Source organism: Apodemus sylvaticus, chromosome 5 (genome assembly GCF_947179515.1).
Source record: "Apodemus sylvaticus chromosome 5, mApoSyl1.1, whole genome shotgun sequence".
Lineage (NCBI taxonomy): Eukaryota > Metazoa > Chordata > Mammalia > Rodentia > Muridae > Apodemus > Apodemus sylvaticus.
In genome coordinates this window covers 20,646,495-20,669,511 of record NC_067476.1, presented here as the reverse complement: position 1 = coordinate 20,669,511, position 23,017 = coordinate 20,646,495, and the positions used below count along the sequence as shown (strand labels likewise).

The 23,017-nt window shown below is 36.1% G+C and overlaps 1 protein-coding gene and 1 pseudogene across 1 annotated transcript in view; both read left to right on the top strand.

Annotated features, from left to right (window-relative positions):
- Nucleotides 1-23,017, top strand: part of Lrp1b (LDL receptor related protein 1B) — a 1,719,438-nt gene that overhangs the window by 1,205,240 nt on the left and 491,181 nt on the right. Inside the window, exons 38-41 of the mRNA XM_052181021.1 lie at nucleotides 3,037-3,163; nucleotides 3,298-3,449; nucleotides 3,751-3,875; nucleotides 4,970-5,341. Of these exons, the coding sequence (XP_052036981.1) occupies nucleotides 3,037-3,163; nucleotides 3,298-3,449; nucleotides 3,751-3,875; nucleotides 4,970-5,341 (776 nt within the window). The remainder of the gene's footprint in view (nucleotides 1-3,036; nucleotides 3,164-3,297; nucleotides 3,450-3,750; nucleotides 3,876-4,969; nucleotides 5,342-23,017) is intronic.
- Nucleotides 20,720-20,814, top strand: LOC127686613 (uncharacterized; annotated as a pseudogene).

Below are 23,017 nucleotides of genomic sequence, written 5' to 3'. Positions count from 1 at the left end.
AATAGCATCAGGTAGAGACCATTAAATCATGGGCTTATATTATTATCCAGGACAAACTGACAGTGGAAGCTGAGACAGTCATGTGGGAGAATTCTAAACAACACTCCCCTTCTTCTCCATAGATGGACTCCTGGCCTACTTTTTTACTATAAACATTTTTCTTTTTTTTTTATTGGATATTTTCTTTATTTATATTTCAAATGTTAACTCCTTTCCTGGTTTCCCCTCCAATAATACCCTAATCCATCGCCCCTCTCCCTGCTCACCAACCCACCCACTTCTGCTTCCCTGTTCTGGTATTCCCCAATACTTGGGCATCTATTCTGTTCAGGACTAAGGCCCTCTCCTCCCCTTGATGTCCAACAAGGCCATCCTCTGCTGTATATGCTGCTGGAGCCATGGGTCCCCCCCATGTGTACTCTTGGTTGGTAGTTTCATCCCTGGGAGCACTCAGGGTACTGGGTGGTTCAAATTGTTGTTCCTCCTATAGGGCTGCAAACCCCTTCAGCCTCTTGTGTCCTTTCTCTAGTCCCTCCATTGGAAACCCTGTGTTCTGTTCAATGATTGACTGACAGTATCCCCGTCTTACATTATAGGATAAATAGTAATCTTGCTTGGAAATAGTTTGTCTTCTGGATCTCCTCAAGGACATAGTGGTTGTTTTTTTTTTGTTTTTTTGTTTTTGTTTGTTTGTTTGTTTGTTTTAAATCACCTTTAGCTAGTTGCTTCAGGGCCCAGGAAGTAAGTTTTACTATAAAGAAGGAGGTCTGCTTTCACAAAGCTTGATGGTGGTTTACCAATAGAATGTACATTACACTGCGCACTTAAAACTGTGCTTCCTTGCCTGGTTCCTGAGTGTGAAAGCAGATTAGCATTAAGAAAATGTTTATCACATGCATTTCCATCCCTACTTGAATATGTTAAAAGGTGATGATAATGACTCTCCCAAGTTGCCAGTGGGCCTCTATTGTAATTCAACACCTTCTGCCTTTTAAGAATTATGACATTTGCCCTTAGTGAATTAAAGGGCATCATCATTTGTCTACAAATTAAAAATTGTTATGTGCAGAAACTGTCATTTAAGGATTTTGATTTTACTGTATACATGTTTTATGACTCTAAACAAGTTTCATACTAATAAAGTATTAGTTAAATTTTCTACTAAATTTTCCCTTTTTAAACCATAAATCTTGTACATATGAATGATAGTGTCTTCAGAATTTAATTACTTGGAATTTTAGTCATACCTCCTTCATAATGTTGTCAAATAGCAACATGAATATTTTTTACAACTTTAAAAAACTATTAAAATAATTCAAAATATTATGCATAAGTTGAATGTATATAATTTATGAAGTTAAAGTTTTGAGGTTAATTAGTAATTTTATATGTGTTTACAAAAATAAACAGGTTTTTTTAATTCGATATAATTTTTTATTTACATTTCAAATGATTTCCCCTTTTCTAGCCCCCCACTCCCCGAAAGTCCCGTAAGCCCCCTTCTCTTCCCCTGTCCTCCCACCCACCCCTTCCCACTTCCCCGTTCTGGTTTTGCCTAATATTGCTTCACTGAGTCTTTCCAGAACCAGGGGCCACTCCTCCTTTCTTCTTGTACCTCATTTGATGTGTGGATTATGTTTTGGGTATTCCAGTTTTCTAGGTTAATATCCACTTATTAGTGAGTGCATACCATGATTCACCTTTTGAGTCTGGGTTACCTCACTTAGTATGATGTTCTCTAGCTCCATCCATTTGCCTAAGAATTTCATGAATTCATTGTTTCTAATGGCTGAATAGTACTCCATTGTGTAGATATACCACATTTTTTGCATCCACTCTTCTTTGAGGGATACCTGGGTTCTTTCCAGCATCTGGCAATTATAAATAGGGCTGCTATGAACATAGTAGAGCATGTATCCTTATTACATAGTGGGGAATCCTCTGGGTATATGCCCAGGAGTGGCATAGCATAAACAGGTTTTCTTTAGGTTTCTTATATGAAACTTTATGAACTTTCCCTAAGTCATACTAACTTATATGTGAATCTTCACAGAAAATGCATAATTCTTCTGCCTGAAATAACGATTATCATATCTTTCATAACTTTAGTTTTTCATAGGTTGAAAGCTTGCATTTATATAAGTTCAAAATTAGGAACAATTATATTTCTCTAAAAGCATTATTTTCTCTGCTATTGTATAAATACTGAAATTAATTAATTAATTAATTAAAATAAATTAATTGTTATCTTTATTGTTCACATTCTCTTTTTCACCATCTTTTGTTTCATGATACTTTAGCTTTTCTTTCTGGATTATGTATTATTTCATATTATAGTTTTTGAGATTATTATAAAATTCTTTCTTTTTAAGGTGTGATAGGAATATTAAACTGGGATCATAAGTTAACCTTTAAATTTAAATTAGAATGGTCATATTTAAGTGTTATGGTTACAATTGAAAGCTGCAATGATTGGTCTATAGAAGCATGAATTATACTTTGTTTGATTTTTAAATATCATAATTATTGGATGCTATTTGAAAGTCTGAATAAAACAGAAAAAAAAGTCCTTATTGAGCCTAAAATTTAGTAGAGGAAAATGTTCAAAATGAATAAGAAGGTAAAGAAAGGCCAAGGTAATGTTTTACTCTATTCTGGGTGCTTTCCTATTAAGAGGTAGGCTTCATCATGTAATTATTATAATCAAAGAGACACCAGAGGCCTCATGAAGAAAAAAAATAAAAAAATAAAAAGGTTTAGGCAGCAGTTTAAAGAAGAGAATTTCAAATAGAATGAACATATGCAAATGATTCTTCTAAAGCATTGAATCCATCCTTGTGATGACTTAAGTCTGGTTAAATATGTTTCATAATAAAATTTTATTATTAATTGTAGAGAGATTTATAAATTAAGTTGTGTGGTTTATTATTTAATTCTATTATGAACATTTTACTATTAGGAATTTTAATGTCATCTTGCTGCTTTATTTGATATCCCTTAATCTGTTAACTATTTTAAATGATCATTTAATTTCAGCTTCTTGTTCTGGACTGAATGGGGACAAGTGCCCTGCATTGGGAAAGCTCGCTTAGATGGTTCTGAGAAAGTCATGATTGTAAGCATGGGAATAACTTGGCCCAATGGCATCTCCATCGACTATGAGGTCTGTTGGATGATTCCTTTAAGCCTCTAAAATGTGTTCACAGCTAACTTGCAATAGTCTACTTTTAATACTCACTTATATCATTAATAAATAACCAAAACAGTTTGTATTGTTGCTTTCCAATCTCTTTTTAGGAAAATAAATTATATTGGTGTGATGCTCGTTCTGACAAGATAGAGAGAATTGACCTTGACACTGGTGCGAATCGTGAAGTGTTGCTGTCTGGGAGCAATGTGGATCTGTTTTCAGTTGCAGTCTTTGGGGCTTACATCTACTGGTCTGACAGGTAATTTATTTTTTCATAAGTGTTTGAGTCTCGGAATGTTATTTCAGTGCCATTTCTTTGCCCTTGAAGATTAGCCATACTTTAGCAAGGTTACAGAAAGGATTTCAGAACACCATGTTATTTTTACAAAGAAGGTTAGACAGCACTTCTCTCTAACTATTCTGTAGTCAAGCATTTCGGCACCACATGCTGCAACTGTATTCTTTTTGTTCTGTTTGAGCCAGGTGTTATCTTCAGTTTTACGTTGTTTTATTTTACTTAGTTGAAAACTGTTAATTCTGTATTTTCAACTCTTTGGTAGAGCCCATGCCAATGGGTCAGTCAGAAGGGGCCACAAGAACGACGCCACAGAAACAGTAACCATGAGAACAGGACTTGGAGTCAACCTAAAGGAGATCAAAATTTTTAACCGAGTAAGAGAGAAAGGTCAGCATACTTAATGAAATATACAATTAGTACATTTTGTATTATTTCTTGGTTTGTTCTTAAAAATTAAGATTTAAAGCACACTTGTTATTAATTAAGTTCAAAACCTCAAATTTCCCTTTTTGATGATTCTTTAATAACCAGAGAGAATGGTGGTTATTAGTAGGCAATATAAACATAATACAGTTTATATACATATATGTTTCTTGTTTTGTGAATATGTACAAAGATATGGGACATGTCTTGATAATGAATTTGTACTAGTAAATATATTTTTTATTTGACAAAAAGTACAAAGCACAGCTATGGTATTAGAGAAGCAACTGAGTTTTTTGTTTTGGATTATCTTTTAGAAGAAAAGTTGTTATGGCTCTGGAAACAGTTGTGTTCTAGGTGCATTTCTGAGTCATTGCTTCTTTGATGGTGGTTATGCCTATTTTTAAATGCTTTTTCCTCTGTTTTTTATGCAAAAGACACATTACATAATAATTTTGAAGATTGTAATAACAAATTCATATCATAGACTCAGCCTTGTTTTAAAATTAAAGTCATTTACAGCCTATATAAGAGGTGAGGCACAGCAAAGCCACCTACCCCCATTTCCTTTGTGCCTCGGGAACCCAGCAGAGAGCAGCACAGGATTTCTCAGGGACTGTGGGTGATGTTTTGAGTGACTCAGTTACAAAGACTTTGCAGTGTAAAACCTGTAATTTTAAGCAATGCTTTCATCTACATTTTAAGTCAAAATTTTGCCAGTTTGGTTATGGTGCTAAGAACAGAACTCAGGACTTGGTACTTGCTAGGCAAAGGCATCACCCCTAAGCTAAATTACTTAACCTTAATAAGTTAAATCTGAATGCTTTTGTTTGACAACGATATATATTCATATGTATTTCTTCAAGAAACTAAAACCTGTGATATAAAAATCCATTATTGTTTTATACTTATTTTTATAGACCAATATTTAAAAATAAAATGACACTTAGTGATAAGCTTTACAACTTAATATTAAGTTCTAGAATTTCTTTTGGGATGGGATAAATTTGTTCAAACATCAAAAAGTGATTGTACATTTGTGGGTTTATCTTTCTCAGGGACCAATGTCTGTGCTAAAGAAAATGGTGGCTGTAAGCAACTCTGTCTTTATCGAGGAAATTCCCAAAGAACCTGTGCCTGTGCCCATGGATATTTGGCTGGGGATGGAGTTACTTGTCTGAGGCATGAAGGGTATTTGCTATATTCAGGAAGAACAATATTAAAAAGCATACACCTCTCTGATGAAACCAATTTAAATTCCCCAGTACGGCCCTACGAGAACCCACATTATTTCAAGAATATTATAGCCCTGGCCTTCGACTATAATCAAAGACGAGAAGGTACCAATCGGATCTTTTACAGTGATGCACATTTCGGAAATATACAGCTTATTAAAGATAACTGGGAAGACAGACAAGTAATTGTGGAAAGTAAGTAAAAGTCATAATTATATGCAAATGCCACTTCATTTTAGAGGAATAGTGTTGTTAAATGAATGAAGCTGTGGTGCTCCCAAGAGTTCACGTTCAAGGAAGAGAAGCCTTATAGCATCTACAAATTCTCAAAGTGTCAAAGCTGCAAGGACCTGCATGTACTGTAAGCAGTAGCTTTAATCATATCTGCAGCATCTTACCATCATATTTGCTCCAGATAAGTCCTGCAATACTGGTAATTTGTCAGTACAAAATTAGAGTTGACCTTCTTCAAGTGTGGGTGATTTGGGAGCTTTAAAGTATCTCTAATAATTTTCAGTTATTCTTATTTTCTGAAAAATTATGAATCATCAGGGTGTGTATGTATCTTGAAGAGGTGATGTTAAGTGATTTAGGCTTGAAGATTTATTTCAGTGGGAAGGGAGCCTTTCTGGCCAGGACAAGGCTGTGCATTGTAAAACAAACTAAAAATCTTTTATTTTCTTTTGAGAAGAAATAAGTTACTGCAATCATTCAAGCTTCACGTTTCATTTAGGGTGGGTTATCCATACAATTTACAAAAACCACTTTCCTCTACTTATAAATATTGACATCTTCATTCCGATTCCCTCTGCTCCGAATTTGCGATTTTTGTTTTTTTTCCTGCTATTTCACTGTACTAAATCAGTATTGGTATCTATATTTTTAAATTGCAATATGTTATAGACATTTATAATAAAATTTTTAAGATATATAGCTTAAACATGAAGCTTTGTTTCAATAAGGTCAATGTCATCTTATCCAGAGTGGAAAAGTACCAGTTCCTCTAGATTTTTTTTGTAAGTCTAGGTAGCATCCTTAATTATAAAATGTATTAGTGATCAATGTGTTAAATCATATAGCTGACTTATACTGACATATTGTGAACATTTATTTCGCAGAGAGCTTACAGGTCTCTGTTTTATGCTTTGTTAAGCATGTGCCTAATTATTGAACACTCATTGAACACTAATATTTATGGAATTTATGTGTCTCATAAATATATTAAATATTACACTTGTTATTTATTTGTTAAACATGGTCATTCACAAATGTAAATATTTGTTTAACATAGAAACCTGGAAGCAAGTTTGTCAAGAAACCTGAAACCAAGTCACATAACCAGTCATGGTATTTTATATATTATACTTGGGCAAACTTAAATACCCCATCAATTTATATTGTTAGCCATTGTCTATGAAAAGGGTTGTTTCTCCAAAGCTTTGCCAGCTACAATTTTATTAGACTTATTATTTCATGGAAGTCTAATATTCAAAAATAATTTTTATATTAACATACATTTACTTGATAACAATATGATCCAGCATCTACTCTGCTTAGTTTTTAAAAATCAGTTCAGGTATGTACTTTCTAAACTCATGGTCACAATTTTTATTCTATAGGTTGCTGTAGCTATAATAATTTCTTAACAATTTGTATATTTATGACCTAGTACATTTTGGCTTCTCTGAGTCTCTGTGACTATTTCTGTCAGTATTTCTCTTTTTCTCTCTCTGTAACTAAAATGTAAATGTACTGATTATGGAATTTATACATATTTGCTAATGATTGATTTTTTTTGGTATGTCTGGATGAGGGTTACATGTATATTACTGTTCATTTCCTCATTTCCCACTCTAATAGAATTCATCATTGTATATGTTCATATTGAATCAGCATATTAATTAAGTTATTCATCATGTATAGTTTAGGCACTCTGGAGGTAAAAGATGAGTATCTGTTCAGAGACCTTTAGAAACCGCAGTTTAATGAACAAAACTGCAAGGAAACAATCATTGTAATACAGTAGATTCACAAGATACCCGAGGCCTGTAGAGATTACACAGTCAGGCTGGTAAAGAATATCCTGAAAGGTATTTTTTTATTCTTTTTTTTTAAATTTATTTTTAATGGATATTTTCATTATTTACATTTCAGTTGTTTTTCCCTTTCCTTTTAGAAGTCCCCCACCCCATCCTCCCACCGTGCCTCTATGAGGGTGCTCCCCCACCCACTCACAAACTCCTGTCTTCCTGCTCTGGCATTTCCCTACACTGGGGCATTGGACACTTTCAGGCCCAAGGGACACTCCTCCCACTGATGTCCAGCATGGCCATCCTCTGCCACAGCCATGGGTACCTCCCTGTGTACTCTTTGGTTGGTGGTCCAATCCAGGGAGCTCCAGGGGTTTGTCCTTTTGAAACTGTTGTTCCCCCATGGGACTGCAAACCACCTCAGCTCCTTCAGTAAATCCTCTATTGGGATCCCTTGCTCAGTCCAATGGTTGGCTGCGAGTATAGAATGCTTCTGGAATATCCTGAAAGTTTTAAAAGTTGGTGCTGTGAAGTTCTGAATTAAGGGCATTTCCTGGGTCGATAGAAATTGTCAGTTGAGTGGACAGGGGGGAGGATAGAGGGGCGACACGTGATTCTGAACCTGTGCATCTCAGAGTGTGAATCACTCGGGATCCTCAGTACACTATTGAGAAACAGACGAGAACACAATCATTCTCAGAATTTCTGTGTGTTGTAATATCTGTCTTTTTCTTAGAGCTGACTTTTACTCTGAGGTTATAAAAGCACCAGTTGTAATTACACCTAAGCTTTCACTCACAGGATGGATCTAACTACACTGGAGGTAATGGCATTTCTCACTGTAACGTATATGGAAGGGAAACGAAGCAAACAACATAACCTTGAGGAAAGGATAACATTAGGATGTTTTTTCTTTTTTTGTTTTGTTCTTGCTGTTGTTTTATCGAATCTCAATGCTTCTCTCCAGATCTCTTCAGCATTTTGTTTGAGGAAAGGGACAAAATACATAGGCATTTAGGTTGTCTTTCAAAGGAAACCAGCTATTTGATTGATTGCATCAGCTGGCACTTTCCCAAAGAGGTACCCTATCCACTCCCAAATAAGGAATAAGATGAGAGCAATGATGTACACCCAGGTGTGGCAGATATTTTTAGGGAGTGTATATGACACTGTCACTATGATTTTGACTGCAATTAATATTTTAAAAATTCATACTTTCAAGTAAAAATTAGTTATAAAAATCACTTATTCTTGGCAATAAGTTGACAGCTTCCTAACTCTTTCAAGCCTTTTCTGAGATCTGTTATTTCTAAGATCTGTAAGTTCATGGCATAGCTTAATGGAATTGTCTGCTTTGGAAGGAATGTGTTAATAGGGAACCAATGCTTTGCAAAGGAAAGAGATCTACTTAAAGCAGGTGATCAACCAATACATTTTAATGTAATGGGTTGAGAAAAGTCCAGTACCATGGTTTCAATGTCTATATCACATTTACATTTCTCCTGTACTGGCTATTGGAAAAGAATCCATTACTTCAAAAAAAAAAAAAAAAACTTTATCTTATTCCTTCCCTGCCCACTGCATAGCTGCAAATAAACTGAGATATCAAAATGGATAAGAGAAAATCCTACTATCCTGTAGAATGTAAGATAGTTAGAAAATCTCTGCAGCTTAAAACAGTGGTCTCTTTTCACCATCATTAAAATCTAGTGATTTTCCTTAGGACTTATTATTTATGTTATCATACATAATTATCCATTAGTCTAGACTATGGCAATGTTGATACATATTCAAAGCAAACTTTTTTGCTTATTTTCTATCTCTTTCCATTTTTGCTAAAATTGATATATATATATATATATATTCAATATATATAATATATAGATTACATATATTGCTAAGCTTACCAATAAAAAGTGGTTTGCAAGTAGTTTCGACACAAATAAGCAAAATTGTAGCACAAATGTCTTCTTCAACTTAAATCTCATAAGTAGGTCTGCCTGTTCTCCTGTCCCATCCCCTCACCCCCACTCCACCCCACATTTGACCAAGTGACTTTATTCTGAATTATACAGGCATCTCCATCTTCAGGATTTTGTTTGTGAAAGGCTTGGGATAGCTGGCTGAGAGTTCAGCAGAGAGGTCAGTAGAATGGTCAAATTTCCTAGGCCTCAAACACAAAGTTGCATATTCCAGCTGTGACTCCCCACAGAGCCAAGGTTCCTGGAATCTGAGAGCCCAGCATCCTTCTGTATGTTATAGTGAGGATGAGGGAGAGAGAACATGTGTTCCAGATAATACCGATATAAGAACTTGGTTTCTGTGGTAAACTGTAGTGGTGGATTGTCTAACCTTTTGCATGTGGTCTTTAAAAGCTTAAGTTTTAACATAGCTACTAACTTTATGTGTGTGCCATTTATGGATGTGGAACCTTGAAAATATTAGTCTCCATATTAAGCCATTTCTCCATGAGTTTACTCAGTAGACATGAAGTGAGTCACCTATCTTAAAAATCTTTTTCCCATTTTATTAATTAGATATTTTCTTATTTACATTTCAGATATTATCCCTTTTCCTGGATTCCCCTCTGAAACACCCTGTCCTTGCCCTCCTTCCCCGCTCACCAAACCATCCACTTCTGCTTCCCTGTCCTGGTATTCCCCTACACAGCTGCACTGACCCTTTCCAGGACCAGGGACCTCTTCTTCCTTGTTCTTGGGCATCATTTAATATGTGAATAGTTTCTTGGGCATTCCAAGCTTCTGGGCTAATATCTGCTTATCAGTGAGTGCATAGCATGTGTGTTCTTTTGTGATTGGGTCACCTCACTCAGAATGACATCCTCCACTTCCACCCACTTGCCTAAGAATTTCATGAATTCATTGTTTTTTTTTTTTTTTTTTTTTTTTTTACTTTTTTTTGATAATTTTTTAATTCGATATATTGTTTATTTACATTTCAAACGATTTCCCCTTTTCTGGCTCCCCACTCCCCGAAAGTCCCATAAACCCCCTTCCCTCCCCCTGTTCTCCCACCCACCCTTTCCCACTTCTCTGTTCTGGTTTTGCCCTATACTGCTGCACTGAGTCTTTCCAGAACAAGGGGCCACTCCTCCGTTCTTCTAGTACCTCATTTGATGTGTGGATTGTGTTTTGAGTATTCCAGTTTTCTAGGTTAATATCCACTTATTAGTGAGTGCATACCATGATTGATCTTTTGAGACTGGGTTACCTCACTTAGTATGATGTTCTCCAGCTCCATCCATTTGCCTAAGAATTTCATGAATTCATTGTTTCTAATGGCTGAATAGTACTCCATTGTGTATATATATACCACATTTTTTGCATCCATTCTTCTGTTGAGGGATACCTGGGTTCTTTCCTATTATAAATAGGGCTGCTATGAACATAATAGAGCATGTATCCTTATTACATGCTGGGGAATCCTTTGGGTATATGCCCAGGAGTGGTATAGCAGGATCTTCTGGAAGTGCGGTGCCCAGTTTTCTGAGGAACCCCCAGACTGATTTCCAGAGTGGTTGTACCAATTTGCAACTCCACCAGCAGTGGAGGTGTGTGCCTCTTTCTCCACATCCTCAACAACACCTGCTGTCTCCTGAATTTTTAATCTTAGCCATTCTGACTGGTGTAAGGTGAAATCTCAGGGTTGTTTTGATTTGCATTTCACTAATGACTAATGAAATTGATCATTTTTTAAGATGCTTCTCCGCCATCCAAAGTTCTTCAGGTGAGAATTCTTTGTTTAACTCTGTACCCCATTTTTTTAATAGGGTTATTTGGTTTTCTGGGGTCTAACTTTTTGAGTTCTTTGTATGCATTGAATATTAGTCCTCTATCTGATGTAGGGTTGGTGAAGATCTTTTTCCAATTTGTTAGTTGCCGATTTGTCCTTTTGATGATTTCCTTTGCCTTACAGAAACTTTGTAATTTTATGAGGTTCCATTTGTTTCCTCAGTTGAAGGACATCTGGGTTCTTTCCAGATTCTGGTTATTATAAATAGGGCTGCTATGAATATAGTGGAGCATGTGTCCTTATTACATGCTGGGAATCCTCTGGGTATATGCCCAGAAGTGGTATAAGGGGTCCTCTAGTAGTATCATGCCCAGTTGTCTGAGGAATCTCCAGACTGATTTTCACTGTGGTTGTACCAGTTTGTGACCCTACCAGCATTGGAATAGTATTCCTCTTTCTCCACATCCTTGCCAGCACCTGTTTTCTTCTGAGTTTTTCACCTTAGGCATTCTGACTGGTGTAAGGTGAAATTGCAGGGTTGTTTTGATTTGCATTTCCCTGATGACTAAGAATGTTGAACATTTCTTTAGGTGATTCACAGCCATTCTATATTCTTCAGGTGAAAATCCTTAGTTTAGCTGTGTACCCCATATTTTAATAGGGTCATTTAATAGGGTTTAAAAAATCCCTATTTTTTAATAGAGTTATTATCAATAGGGTTATTTATAATAGGGTAATATATTAGAAATTAGCCCTCTGTCAGATGTAAGTTGGTAAAGATCTTTTCTGAATTTGTTAGTTGCTATTTTGTCCTTTTGACAGTGTCCTTTGCCTGACTAGAACTTTGTAATCTCATGAGGTCCTATTTGTCAATTCTTGATATTAGAGAATAAGCTATGGGTGTTCTGCTCAGGAAATTTGCCCCTGTGTCCATGTGCTCAAGGCTATTCCCCAGTTTCTTTTCTATTATTTTCAGTAAGCCTGGTTTTATGTGGATGTCCTTGATATTCTTAAATTTGAGCTTAGAACAGAGAGATAAGAATGGATCAATTGGCATGTTTCTGCATGATGACTACAAGTTGAACCTGCACCATTTGTTAAAAAGGTTATCTTTTCCCAGCTGGCTGGCTGTAGCTCCTTTGTCAAAGATCAAGTGACCATAGGTGTGTGGGTTCATTTCTGGGTCTTCAGTTCTTTTCCATTGATTTACCTGCTTGTCACTGTACTAATACAATGCAATTTTTTTTTTTAACACTATTGCTCTGTAGTACTGCTTGAGGTCGGGGATACTGATTCCCTTAGAAGTTCTTTTACAGTTGAGAATAGTTTTAGCTCTTCTGGTATTTTTGCTATTCCAGATGAATTTGAGAATTGCTCCTTCTAACTCTATAAAGAATTGAGTTGGGATTTTGATGGAGATTGCATTGAATATATATTGCTTTTGGCAAGATGGCCATTTTTATTGTATTAATGCTGCCAATCCAACAGCATGGAAGATTTTTCCATCTTCTGAGGTCTTCTTCAATTTATTTCTTCAAAAAACCTGAATTTCCTGTCATACAGATCTTTCACTTGCTTGGTTAGACTCACACTAAGATAATTTATATTGTTTGTGGCTATTGTAAAGAGTGTCATTCCCATAATTTCTTTCTCAGCCTGTTTATCCTGAGTATAGGAAAGCTGCTGATTTGTTTGAGTTAATTTTATATCTGGCCACTTTGCTGAAGTTGTTTATCAGCTGTAGAATTTCTCTGGTGGAGTTTTTTGTGGCACTTAAGTATACTATTATATCATCTGCAAATAGTGTTAATTTGACTTCTTCCTTTCCAATTTGTATCCCTTTGACCTCCTTTTTTTTTGTCTAATTTCTCTTGCTAAGAACTTCAAATACTATATTGAATAAATATGGAGAGAGAGGGCAGTCTTGTCTAATCCCTGATTTTAGTGGGATTGTTTTTCTTCATTTAGTTTGATGTTGACTACCGGTTTGCTGTATATTGCTTTTACTATGTTTAGGTATGGGACTTGAATTCCTGTCCTTTCCAAGACCTTTAACATGAAAGGATGCTGAATTTTGCCAAATATTTTTTCAGAATCTAATGAAATGACCTTTTTTCTTTGAGTTTATGTAGTGAATTAATTGATGGATTTCTATATGTTGAAGCACCCCTGCATCCCTGGAATGAAACCTACTTAATCATGGTGAATGATCGCTTTAATGTGTTCTTGAATTCTGTTGGAAAGAATTGTATTGAATATTATTGCATCAATATTAATAAGGGAACTTGGTCTAAGTTCTCTCTTTTTTGTTGGATCTTTGTGATGTTTTGGTATCAGCAAAATTGTGGCTTCATAGAATGAGTTGGGTAGTGTTCCTTCTGTTTCCATTTTGTGGAATAGTTTGAAGAATAATGGTGTTAGGTCTTCTTTGAAGGTCTGATAGAATTCTGCAGCAAAACCATCTGGTCCTTTGTTTTTGTTTTTGTTTTTGTGATTGGGAGACTGTCAATGACCACTTCTCTTTCTTTAGGGTTTATGGGACCATTTAGATGGTCAATCTGATCCTGATTAAACTTTGGTAGTTTGTTATCTGTCTAGGAAATTGACCATTTCATCCAGATTTTCCAGTTGTGTTGAGTATAGGCTTTTGTAGTAGGATCTGATGATTTTTTGAATTTCTACTGTTTTTGTTGTTATATTTCCCTTTTCATTTCTGATTTTGTTAATTTGGATACTGCCTCTGTGCCCCTGGTTAGTCTGGCTAAAGGTTTATCTATCTTGTTGATTTTCTCAAAGAACCAACTCCTGTTTTTGTTGATTCTTTGTATAGTTCCTTTTGTTTCTACTTGGTTGATTTCAGCCCTGAGTTTGATGGCTTCCTGCCTTCTACTCCTCTTGGGTGTATTAGCTTCTTTCTGTTCTTAAACTTTCAGGTGTTTTGTTAAGCAGTTAGTGTATGCTCTCTCCAACTTCTTTTTGGAGGCACTCTGAGCTTTGAATTTTCCTCTTAACCCTGCTTTCATTGTGTTCCATAAATTTGGGTATGTTGTGCCTGCATTTTCATTAAATTCTAAAAAGTCTTTGATTTCTTTCTTTATTTCTTCATTGACCAAGGTATCATTGAGTAGAGCATTGTTCAGCTTCCATATCTATGCGGGCTTTCTGTTGATTTTGTTGCTATTAAAAACCACCCTTACTCCAGAGTGATCTGATAGGAGGCATGGGATTAGTTCGATCTTCGTATACTTGTTGAGATCTGTTTTGTGACCAATTATATGGTCAGTTTGGGAGAAGGTACCATGAAGTGCTGAGAAGGTATATTTTTTTTTGATGTAGGATGAAATGTTCTATAGATAGTTCTACCTTTATATGTTACTTGACATTTTTCCCTTACTGCTTTTAATATTCTTTCTTTGTTTAGTACATTTGGCATTTTAATTATTATGTGATGGGAGAAATTTCTTTTCTGGTCAAATCTATTTGGAGTTCTGTAGGCTTCTTGTATGTTCATGGGCATATCTTTCTTTAGGTTAGGGAACTTTTCTTCTATAACTTTGTTGAAGACATTTACTGGCCCTTTAAGTTGGAAATCTTCACTCTCTTTTATATCTGTAATCCTTAGGTTTTGTCTTCTCATTTTGTCGTGGATTTCCTGCATCTTTTGGGTCAGGATCTTTTTGCATTTTTCATTTTCTTTGACTGTTGTATCAATGCTTTCTATAGTATCTTCTGCATCTGAGATTCTCTCTTCTATCTTTTGTATTCTGTTGTTGATGCTTGGATCCAGGACTCCAGACTTCTTTCCTATGTTTTTTATGTACCGAGTTGTTTCCCTTTGTGATTTCTTTATTTTTTCTACCTCCATCTTTAGATCCTGGATGGCTTTGTTCTATTCCTTCACCTGTTTTGTTGTGTTTTCCTTTAGTTCTTCAAGGGCTTCTCACTGTTCACTTGTGTTCTCCTATATTTCTTTAAGGGAGTTGTTTATGTCCTTCATGAAGCCCTACATCAGCATCATGAGTTGTGGTTTTAAATCCAAATCTTGCTTTTCTGGTGTGTTGGGGTGTCCAGGACTCGCTGCTGTAGGAGAACTGGGTTCAGATGGTGCCATATTGCCTTGATTTCTGTTAGTAAGGTTCCTTCATTTGCCTTTTGCCATCTCGTTATCTCTGGTGTTAGTTGATCCTGCTATCACTGGCTGGTGCTTGTCCCTCTTGTGTGCCTGCAAGTCTATCTCAGTACCCCTGGGTGACCAGCTTTCCCCTGGCACAGATTGCTGTGGGGCTGCCCAGCTCCTGAGTGCAAGTTGGGCCTGGCAGACCAAGTCCCAAGTCATCTTACACTCAGGTGTTCTCTGAGTTCCTGGCTGCAACAGCCTGCTCAGTCACAGGAGAGAAGATGTTGGCCTCACCTCTAATCGCAGGACTCAATACAGAGCAGATATCTCTTAGCAGACTAGGTGCACAGATGTCTGTGGTGCTCTCCAGCACCTGGGTGCAGGTGGGACCCTGGAGGGCTGTGTCCCATGTGCTCTTCTACTTGGGTGATCCCTACATACATGACTGCACCTCTACACAGTCATAGGAGCAAAGATCCACAATATGCATCCTTATGATTGTACTTAGGTCATTAGGATTGGTGGTCACTAAGCCCATTATTATTTAGTTTTAGCCATGAAATTCATTAGCATTAATTACATCCACAATGTTGGCACCAGTGGTAACTATAAATCTGAAGCTTTTTGTCATTCCTAATGGAAAGTTTTAATAAAGTAACTCCATTTCCTCATAACTTCTCACTTGAACTCTGTCCTTATGAGTTTGCAAATCATAGATCCTTCATATAATTCAAATCCTAAAATATTTGTCATGAAGGTATACCTGTTTGGATGTGGTATCATGTATTCAATCTGCCTTCAGTGCATATATGTAGAACATATACACATTTGAAAGGTGTTTAAATCCTTACCCCTTCATTTGTACCCATCGACTTAGATTGTACCCCTTTTGCTCATTTTCAATTATGCTACAATTGAACATTGATCTGCATATAACCAAATATTTGTATTTTATAGAAACCATTTTCTAATCATTGTCCTAGGTAGATTAAGGAAAATATAAACAAACATTGTAATCCAAAATCATGCTTTAGAAATACTATTTTGTTTGTAATCATTGAGGAAGTATCTATATCATGTTTAAAGTCAGATATGCCTAAAGAGGCTTGATAACTTTTCAAATCCCCATTTAACTTATCTTTGCTTAATAATCAAAGAAAATTTACAACCAAACAATTCTCCTTGTTCTCCACATCAAAGCAACTGAAATATGTAGCCCATTTATTGACTATATGCATCAGCTTACAAATGTAGAGAATTTGCGCCCAATGTCCAAGTCAATGTTAACAATCAAGTTGTGGGGCTCAGTATAATTTGATTTCCATCAAGAATAAATTATCATTTTCTTGACCAATGGAAAACTGATTCCTATAGTCTTTAAACTGCTTTTGTATTATTGAAGATAATTCATGCAATATATTTTGATCATGATTTACCCTCCCCGATTATCTCCCAGATGGTTCCTACTTCATTATAGAGTCAAACTTTGTTATTTTTCTCACTTCTCTTTAAAACAAAGTAGAATGAAACACAGTAAACAAAACAAGAAGCATTCACAGAAAAACATTCAATAAAAAACAAAACAAACAAAAACCCAGAAGTTAAAATAAACAAGCAAAAGGCCAGTTGAAAAAAGGTCTTTACCAGAAGGTATTAATTTCAGATAGCTTCAAGTTCAGAAGTGGGAGCATGTATCCACATTTCCCTCTGAAAGCTGGGACCCTGTTTGCCTTCACCAAGGGTTATGCATGCTGCTATAATCTCTGTGAGTTCATATATACCCCAGTTCTATTGTGTTTCAAGAGCACTAATTCTTTAGTCATCTATCTTCTTTGACTCTTACAATTTTTCTACCTCCTCTTCTAAATAACTCTCTGAGCTCTAATTGGTTTTATGAAAGCATTCCATTTGGGACTAGATTCTCCAAATAAGTATAGCAGTGTTTTTTTAGAAATCATTTTGTTGCTGAGTTATTTTAGAAGATTAATAATGTGTTTTCCCTAAGGCTCACCTATTCTCCCATTGTTACTGACTTTAGCAGTGCCATGCATGAATTCTGTCTCACGAAATAGGTCTTAAATCTAATCACAAAGTATTTGGTTCCTCCCATCACATATATGCCATTATTTGTATCGAGATATCTTGCATGCAGTCACTGTTGAAGGTTGCAGGGTTTGTAGCTGGGAAATGTTGGTGATTGCCTTTATCTTCTGGTAATGTGCCTGTCAGTACTATGAACACTAGTCAGTACAGGTGAAGTTTCCAGTTAAACACCTGTTAGAATGTCATAAGCAATTGTTGTCTTCAGAAATAGGGCCTGACCATCATATTTTATAGGTTACTAAATATCATTAGCAATAGCTCTTGGGATTTGGGAATTTCCACAGGGATCATTTGACTTAGCAACTCAACAAGATGAAACCCATTCTTGGCTCTGGAAATTTTTTTCTTCTATGTCTTTTTCTTATTAGATATTTTCTTTATTTACATGTCAACTGTCATCCCTTTTCCTCATTCCCCCTCTGAAAACCCCCTATTCTCTCCCTCCTCCCCCTACTCACCAATCAACCCACTCCTGCTTCTCTCTCATGGCATTTTCCTACACTGGAGCATTGAGCCTTCACAGGACAAAGGGCCTCACCTCCTACTGATCTCAGATAAGGCCATCCTCTGCTACATATGCTGCTGGATTCAGTGCATAAGATATCTAGTTGAGGAACTGTCTCTCCTATATATGACTCCATTTAGATTCATTTCATATTTATATATGTTTTAGGAACCAGCTACAATAGTAGGTTTCCATATGTATTTTCTAATAATCTTTACTGTTAGTTGTCCATTCTCATATTTCCTTCTTCTACCTTCTCTCCCTGAACTTTCCATACTTTCTCTTACTATCCTACTATGCTTTGTAATAATATATGCTATATCCTCTTCCTCCCCTTACACATTTGTGGTTATTTGTATTGTAACACCTATATGAAAGGCTTAAAAGCTACAATTCACACTTAAGGGAAAAACAGTGGGTTTTTTGTTTGTTTGTTTGTTTTTAAAGTTATCTTACTCAGGATGTTTTTCTTCTCCTAGTTCCATCAATCTAAGTGCAAATTCGATAATGCCACTTTACTTTTTATGTTAATAAGTAAAATAATTGAAAACAAAACCAGAACAACTTTACATGTAAAGCAGTAAATATGTCAAACTTCTGTTGGACTACATTGATATACATAAAGTCTATGCTTTTTCACTGTGAATTATACTTAGGCATGTGACACAGATATATATATATATATGTAAGTATATGTATATATATATGTATGTATATGTATATATATTTATAAATATAATATATATATATGGAGAGAGAGAGAAAGAGAGAGAGGAGGAGGGAGAGAGAGTGAGAATTTGGAAACGCTGTAGAGTGGAAATCATGAAGATTTTTTTTTATTATTATGCAATCCCCAAATACACTCCCAACCCCAGTGTATTTGGGGATTGCATAATAATAAAAAAAATTTCTTTATGCTTTCTACTCTACAATGCTTCCAAATTCTCTCTCTCTCCTCTCTCTCTCTTTCTCCCTCCCTCCCTCTCTCTCTCTTTCTCTCTCTCTTTTTCTCTCTCTCTTTCTCCTTCTCTCTCTGTCTTTCTTACTTTCAAGATTTAAGTACACTGTAGCTGTCTTCAGAAACCCCAGAAAAGGGCAGCAGAGCTCATTACAGAAGGTTGTGAGCCACTGTGTGGTTGTTGGGATTTGAACTCAGAACCTTCGGAAGAGCTGTCAGTGGCCCTAATTGCTGAGCAATCTCTCCAGCCCCCATCCTCTAACTTTCAAAAAGTGACAGAGACATTCCAAGCCTAGCTGCCTGCCTTTGCAGCCTTCTTACTTGACAAGTTTAGAGGTACATTGAAACATCCCTCTCCCCTGCACACTTTCAATCATTTTTAATCTCACATGTATTTTTTACCATTATTTTTTTTCTGTTGTAACATCAACAGTTTTGGTCTTTGCAGGGGATTCATCTATTCACAGGTAGTTCTGTGACCTATGTTTCTCCCTCTCTTTATTCTCCTAGTATGTCTTCTTCATTTACTTACTCTTCCAGTAAACTAAAACTAGAATAAACTTGAAATTGAAGAAATTCTCTTGTCTCAAGTGCAGAGATTAAAAGCACGATAGCATATGATGGACTCTACTCTAATGTCATTAATTTACATTTTTGCATCAGAAATAGCCATGTTCTTCAAGATATTGCCAAGAGCTTATTGATAAGATCTTGTTTAATTGTCTTACTCTATAAATCATGAGGAAGATATGCTGCTTACTTTCAGCAAGCATGAGGTGTTTGGGTCATTGAGGAAGGCATTCTTCAACTTGTGGGGCTGTGCTCATTCCATGTTCATTCCGCTGTACCTCATGTTCTATCAGAAAATCTGCATTTGTGTGTGTGTGTGTGTGTGTGTGTGTGTGTGTTTAGAATCTGAAATTTTTAAATTATTTCTTGATTACCCTCTCAATTTCCTCAATGTCTGTTGTATAGTTTTTTCCATCATTGAATCATCTCTCTTCATCTTTTTGATACTTTAACTGTTTCTCAATTTTAGAGAGTTTTCATTCTTTGCTTTTTGTGGGGGAGGTGTTTTTTTTTATTTCTTTGATTTAAGAATTTAAGAACAGAGGTTATATTTTTATTCTTTGTGAAATTCTATATTCATGCTTTCAATTGTTTTCAGAATTCCACCCTCAGGACATTTCTCAGGGCCCATTCCAACAGGGTTACTGGGGTCTGCTGGAGTTATATTTTTTTGCTATTTTTGTTTGTCTTTTTTTACTGGTATCTAGGCATCTGTAGTTATAATGCTTCAGGTTTTCTGGTGTTGACATCTGGTCCCGACTTTGTTGAATGCATTTGTTGGATCTTTGGTTTCTGTTGACTCCTGTTGACCTTAGGCTAATATGGTGGCTCTGGAGTCCCTGATACACAGGGTACTGTGGGTTGCAAGTAACTGAAAGGATGGAGATCTGTTGTGAGGAAAGACTGAGGAGAGGCTGAGGGTAAGATCTAGTGGGACTGGTAGCAAGAAAACTGACTGAGTTGCTGCCCAATTTGGTCATTGGACAGCATCAGTTGAAAGTGTTTCTATTGAATGGCAGCTGGTAGAAAAGGATGGAAATGAGCTAGAAAACTGATAGTATCTACGGGAAAGAGGTGGTCTGGGTCCCCATAAAGAGTTGGTGCTTCAAGGGAATGAAAACAGGTAATAGGAGGATATCATGAAGTTATGCTCTAGTATGACAAAAAAAAAAAGTTTACAGAGACCTTGATAAAATGATGAAAGCACTAGGCTAGGAGGGACCCTGTTCTACCTACCACCAAGTGTTGGCATCCCTAGAGAATGGAGGATCTGTGTGAGGAGGGTTCCTCAGAGAGGCTGATATACGACTAAGAGTAAGTTGGAGCAACCTCAATGGAAAGAAGGAAGAATAGTGAAAATTGCCAACTGATAATAAATGTAGGCCAATGTAGACACTGTATGCCTGTGGTGAAAACTGTTTTTCTGGATTACTCAACACAAAGGAATGAATGGGAAATCTCACTGGGAAAGAATTAAGTTGAGGTGGACTCCCATAATTTTGACAAATCTGTTGATCATTTAGAATGCTAAATCATCATCGCTTCTCGGCCTTTTGGCTAAGATCAAGTGTAGAGTGATAAATCATTTTGTTTTAAATCATTTTTACTTTGTAGATTAGACAGTTACCCTGTCAAAAATAATAAATAATTATAGATATGAGTTCATATGTTAGGTTCTGATATGATAATAAATTAAGTTCAGATTGAGTCCCATCTAAACAAACATCTTTTGAAATGTTCTCCTTTCTAATTCTACCACCAAGAAATTGCTTATTTGTTTAAATATTGTAATATTAGCCTTGAAGACTGTGGGGGAATTTATGGTTTGACTTGGCCTGCAGAACTTGGCTCATCTGCAATGATTAAAACTCATGTGTGTGTGTGCTTTTTCTCTGCTTAAAGCTGAAGTGTTGTGTTATGTCTTTTTACATCTTCATCTAGGCAACAAATGACAAATCAATCTTTAAGTTTTTGCATATATTGGTTTTTGTTTGTATGTATGTGAGAGCCTACATAACTCAATGCAGTGGAGGCTAGATGGCCAGGGTAGGGGAACACTAGGCCACTGAGGCAGGAGTTGGTGGGCTGGTGGGGGGACACCCCCTGAGAGGCAGGGGTAGGGAGGAAGAGATAGGGAGCTGTGAAGGACAGGAAACTGTGAAGAGGGGTAACATTTGAAATGTAATTAAATAAAATAACCAATAAAAATGAAAAATAAAAACTATTGATATAACATTTAACAATAAATATTAAGAAGAAATTGCCAACCTGAGAAACAAGATAGATCTTTTCTATAGTAATAATAATAAAAACTGAAAGCTAAAAATAACTGTGGTGACATCTTGTGTCTGACTATTACACTCTGGCTATAAAATCTCCAGTTGGCAGGGTTGTAAAGGGAAAGAAAACAAACTAACAAACCAACAAATGAAGGCATCCAAAAAAATCAAAGGAAAGAAAGAAAGAAGGAAGGAAGGAAGGAAGGAAGGAAGGAAGGAAGGAAGGAAGGAAGGAAGGAAGGGAAAAAGAAAGAAAGAAAGAAAGAAAGAAAGAAAGAAAGAAAGAAAGAAAGAAAGAAAGAAAGAAAGAAAGAAGATGGATCCTATTTATGACTCCTTTGTGAGCAACAAGGTTAAAATACAGATGCACTATGCATTGTTTGCTGTCAGAGTTATTACCTCCTGCGAAGTTACTAATCCTAGAGGCTCTGGAAGACAGAAATGACCTGTGACCATCAACTTCCAAAGAAATGGGGTCAGAACTATAAGTCAGTAAAGAAATGGCTGCAATTTAAGGGCTAAGGTCAAATGAAAGTAATCACAAAAGCACTTGCTGAAAAAAAAAAAACACTGAAATCCAGGATAAATAATCTCTTTATTGAAAAACTACCTGAGCATTCTATCTCTACAATTCCTAGATTCTTCTGGAAAACATGTCTTAAAAATTTCAGTAAGACAATAAATACAGGACAATCCGGAAAAGCCTTAAGTCAGTACATCAAAGACGTTGAAAAATAGTACCATAAAACAGAAAAGATTAGTGAAATACAATACACAAATTGCATGCATAAAATAACTTGTCCTTTTGTCTTAGGATTACTTGATAGGGCATATTAATATTCTAGTAACAGAATGTGCCTGAGTGAGGTAAGAAGCAATTAGGGAGGAGAAGAAAAGATAGCACAGAAGAACATATTTAAGATCGCATGAGTTTCTTCTTTTAGAACCACGTGATTCCTTTAATTGATGACTGAGTTCTGTTTCCCACCTGAGCCTACACTGTGGCAGTCAGACATTGTGATGCTCCTACCAAAATATTCAAAAAATAAGCTGAGAATAAGGCTTTCTGTGATTTCCATTTATACTCACATGTCTCCATCTTTCTGAGCTTGAAGTGAGGCAGTGCATCATGAAGTAGGGGTACGTGGCCAAGTTTGCTAACCTTCCAGAGCAAGCAGGGGTTAGGGAAGGTACCTGTTTCCAGTTGGACCCTCCCTTCTCTAGTTCCAAGTATGTGCCTAAGTATTAAAAATATGAGCTAAAAGGTGAGCATTTTGTCATAGATACATGAGAGCGAGTACTAAGGACTTATCTTGATTGACTGTCATATATGAGATAATAATAATAGAAACCCAGAAAATAAGGGTGCAGTTTCTATAGCACAATTGGCATTTGGCTTTCACCCTCTGACATTCATGCTGACTTAATTGCCAATGCTCTATGTGAGGGGGTAGAGTTTTTGAGCAGTATTAGTTTATTGGAAGGAATAGCATTTATTTTATAGAAATGTACATTTTTGTATTATAAAGAAATGGTCTTTCACTCTGTTTGTTGTG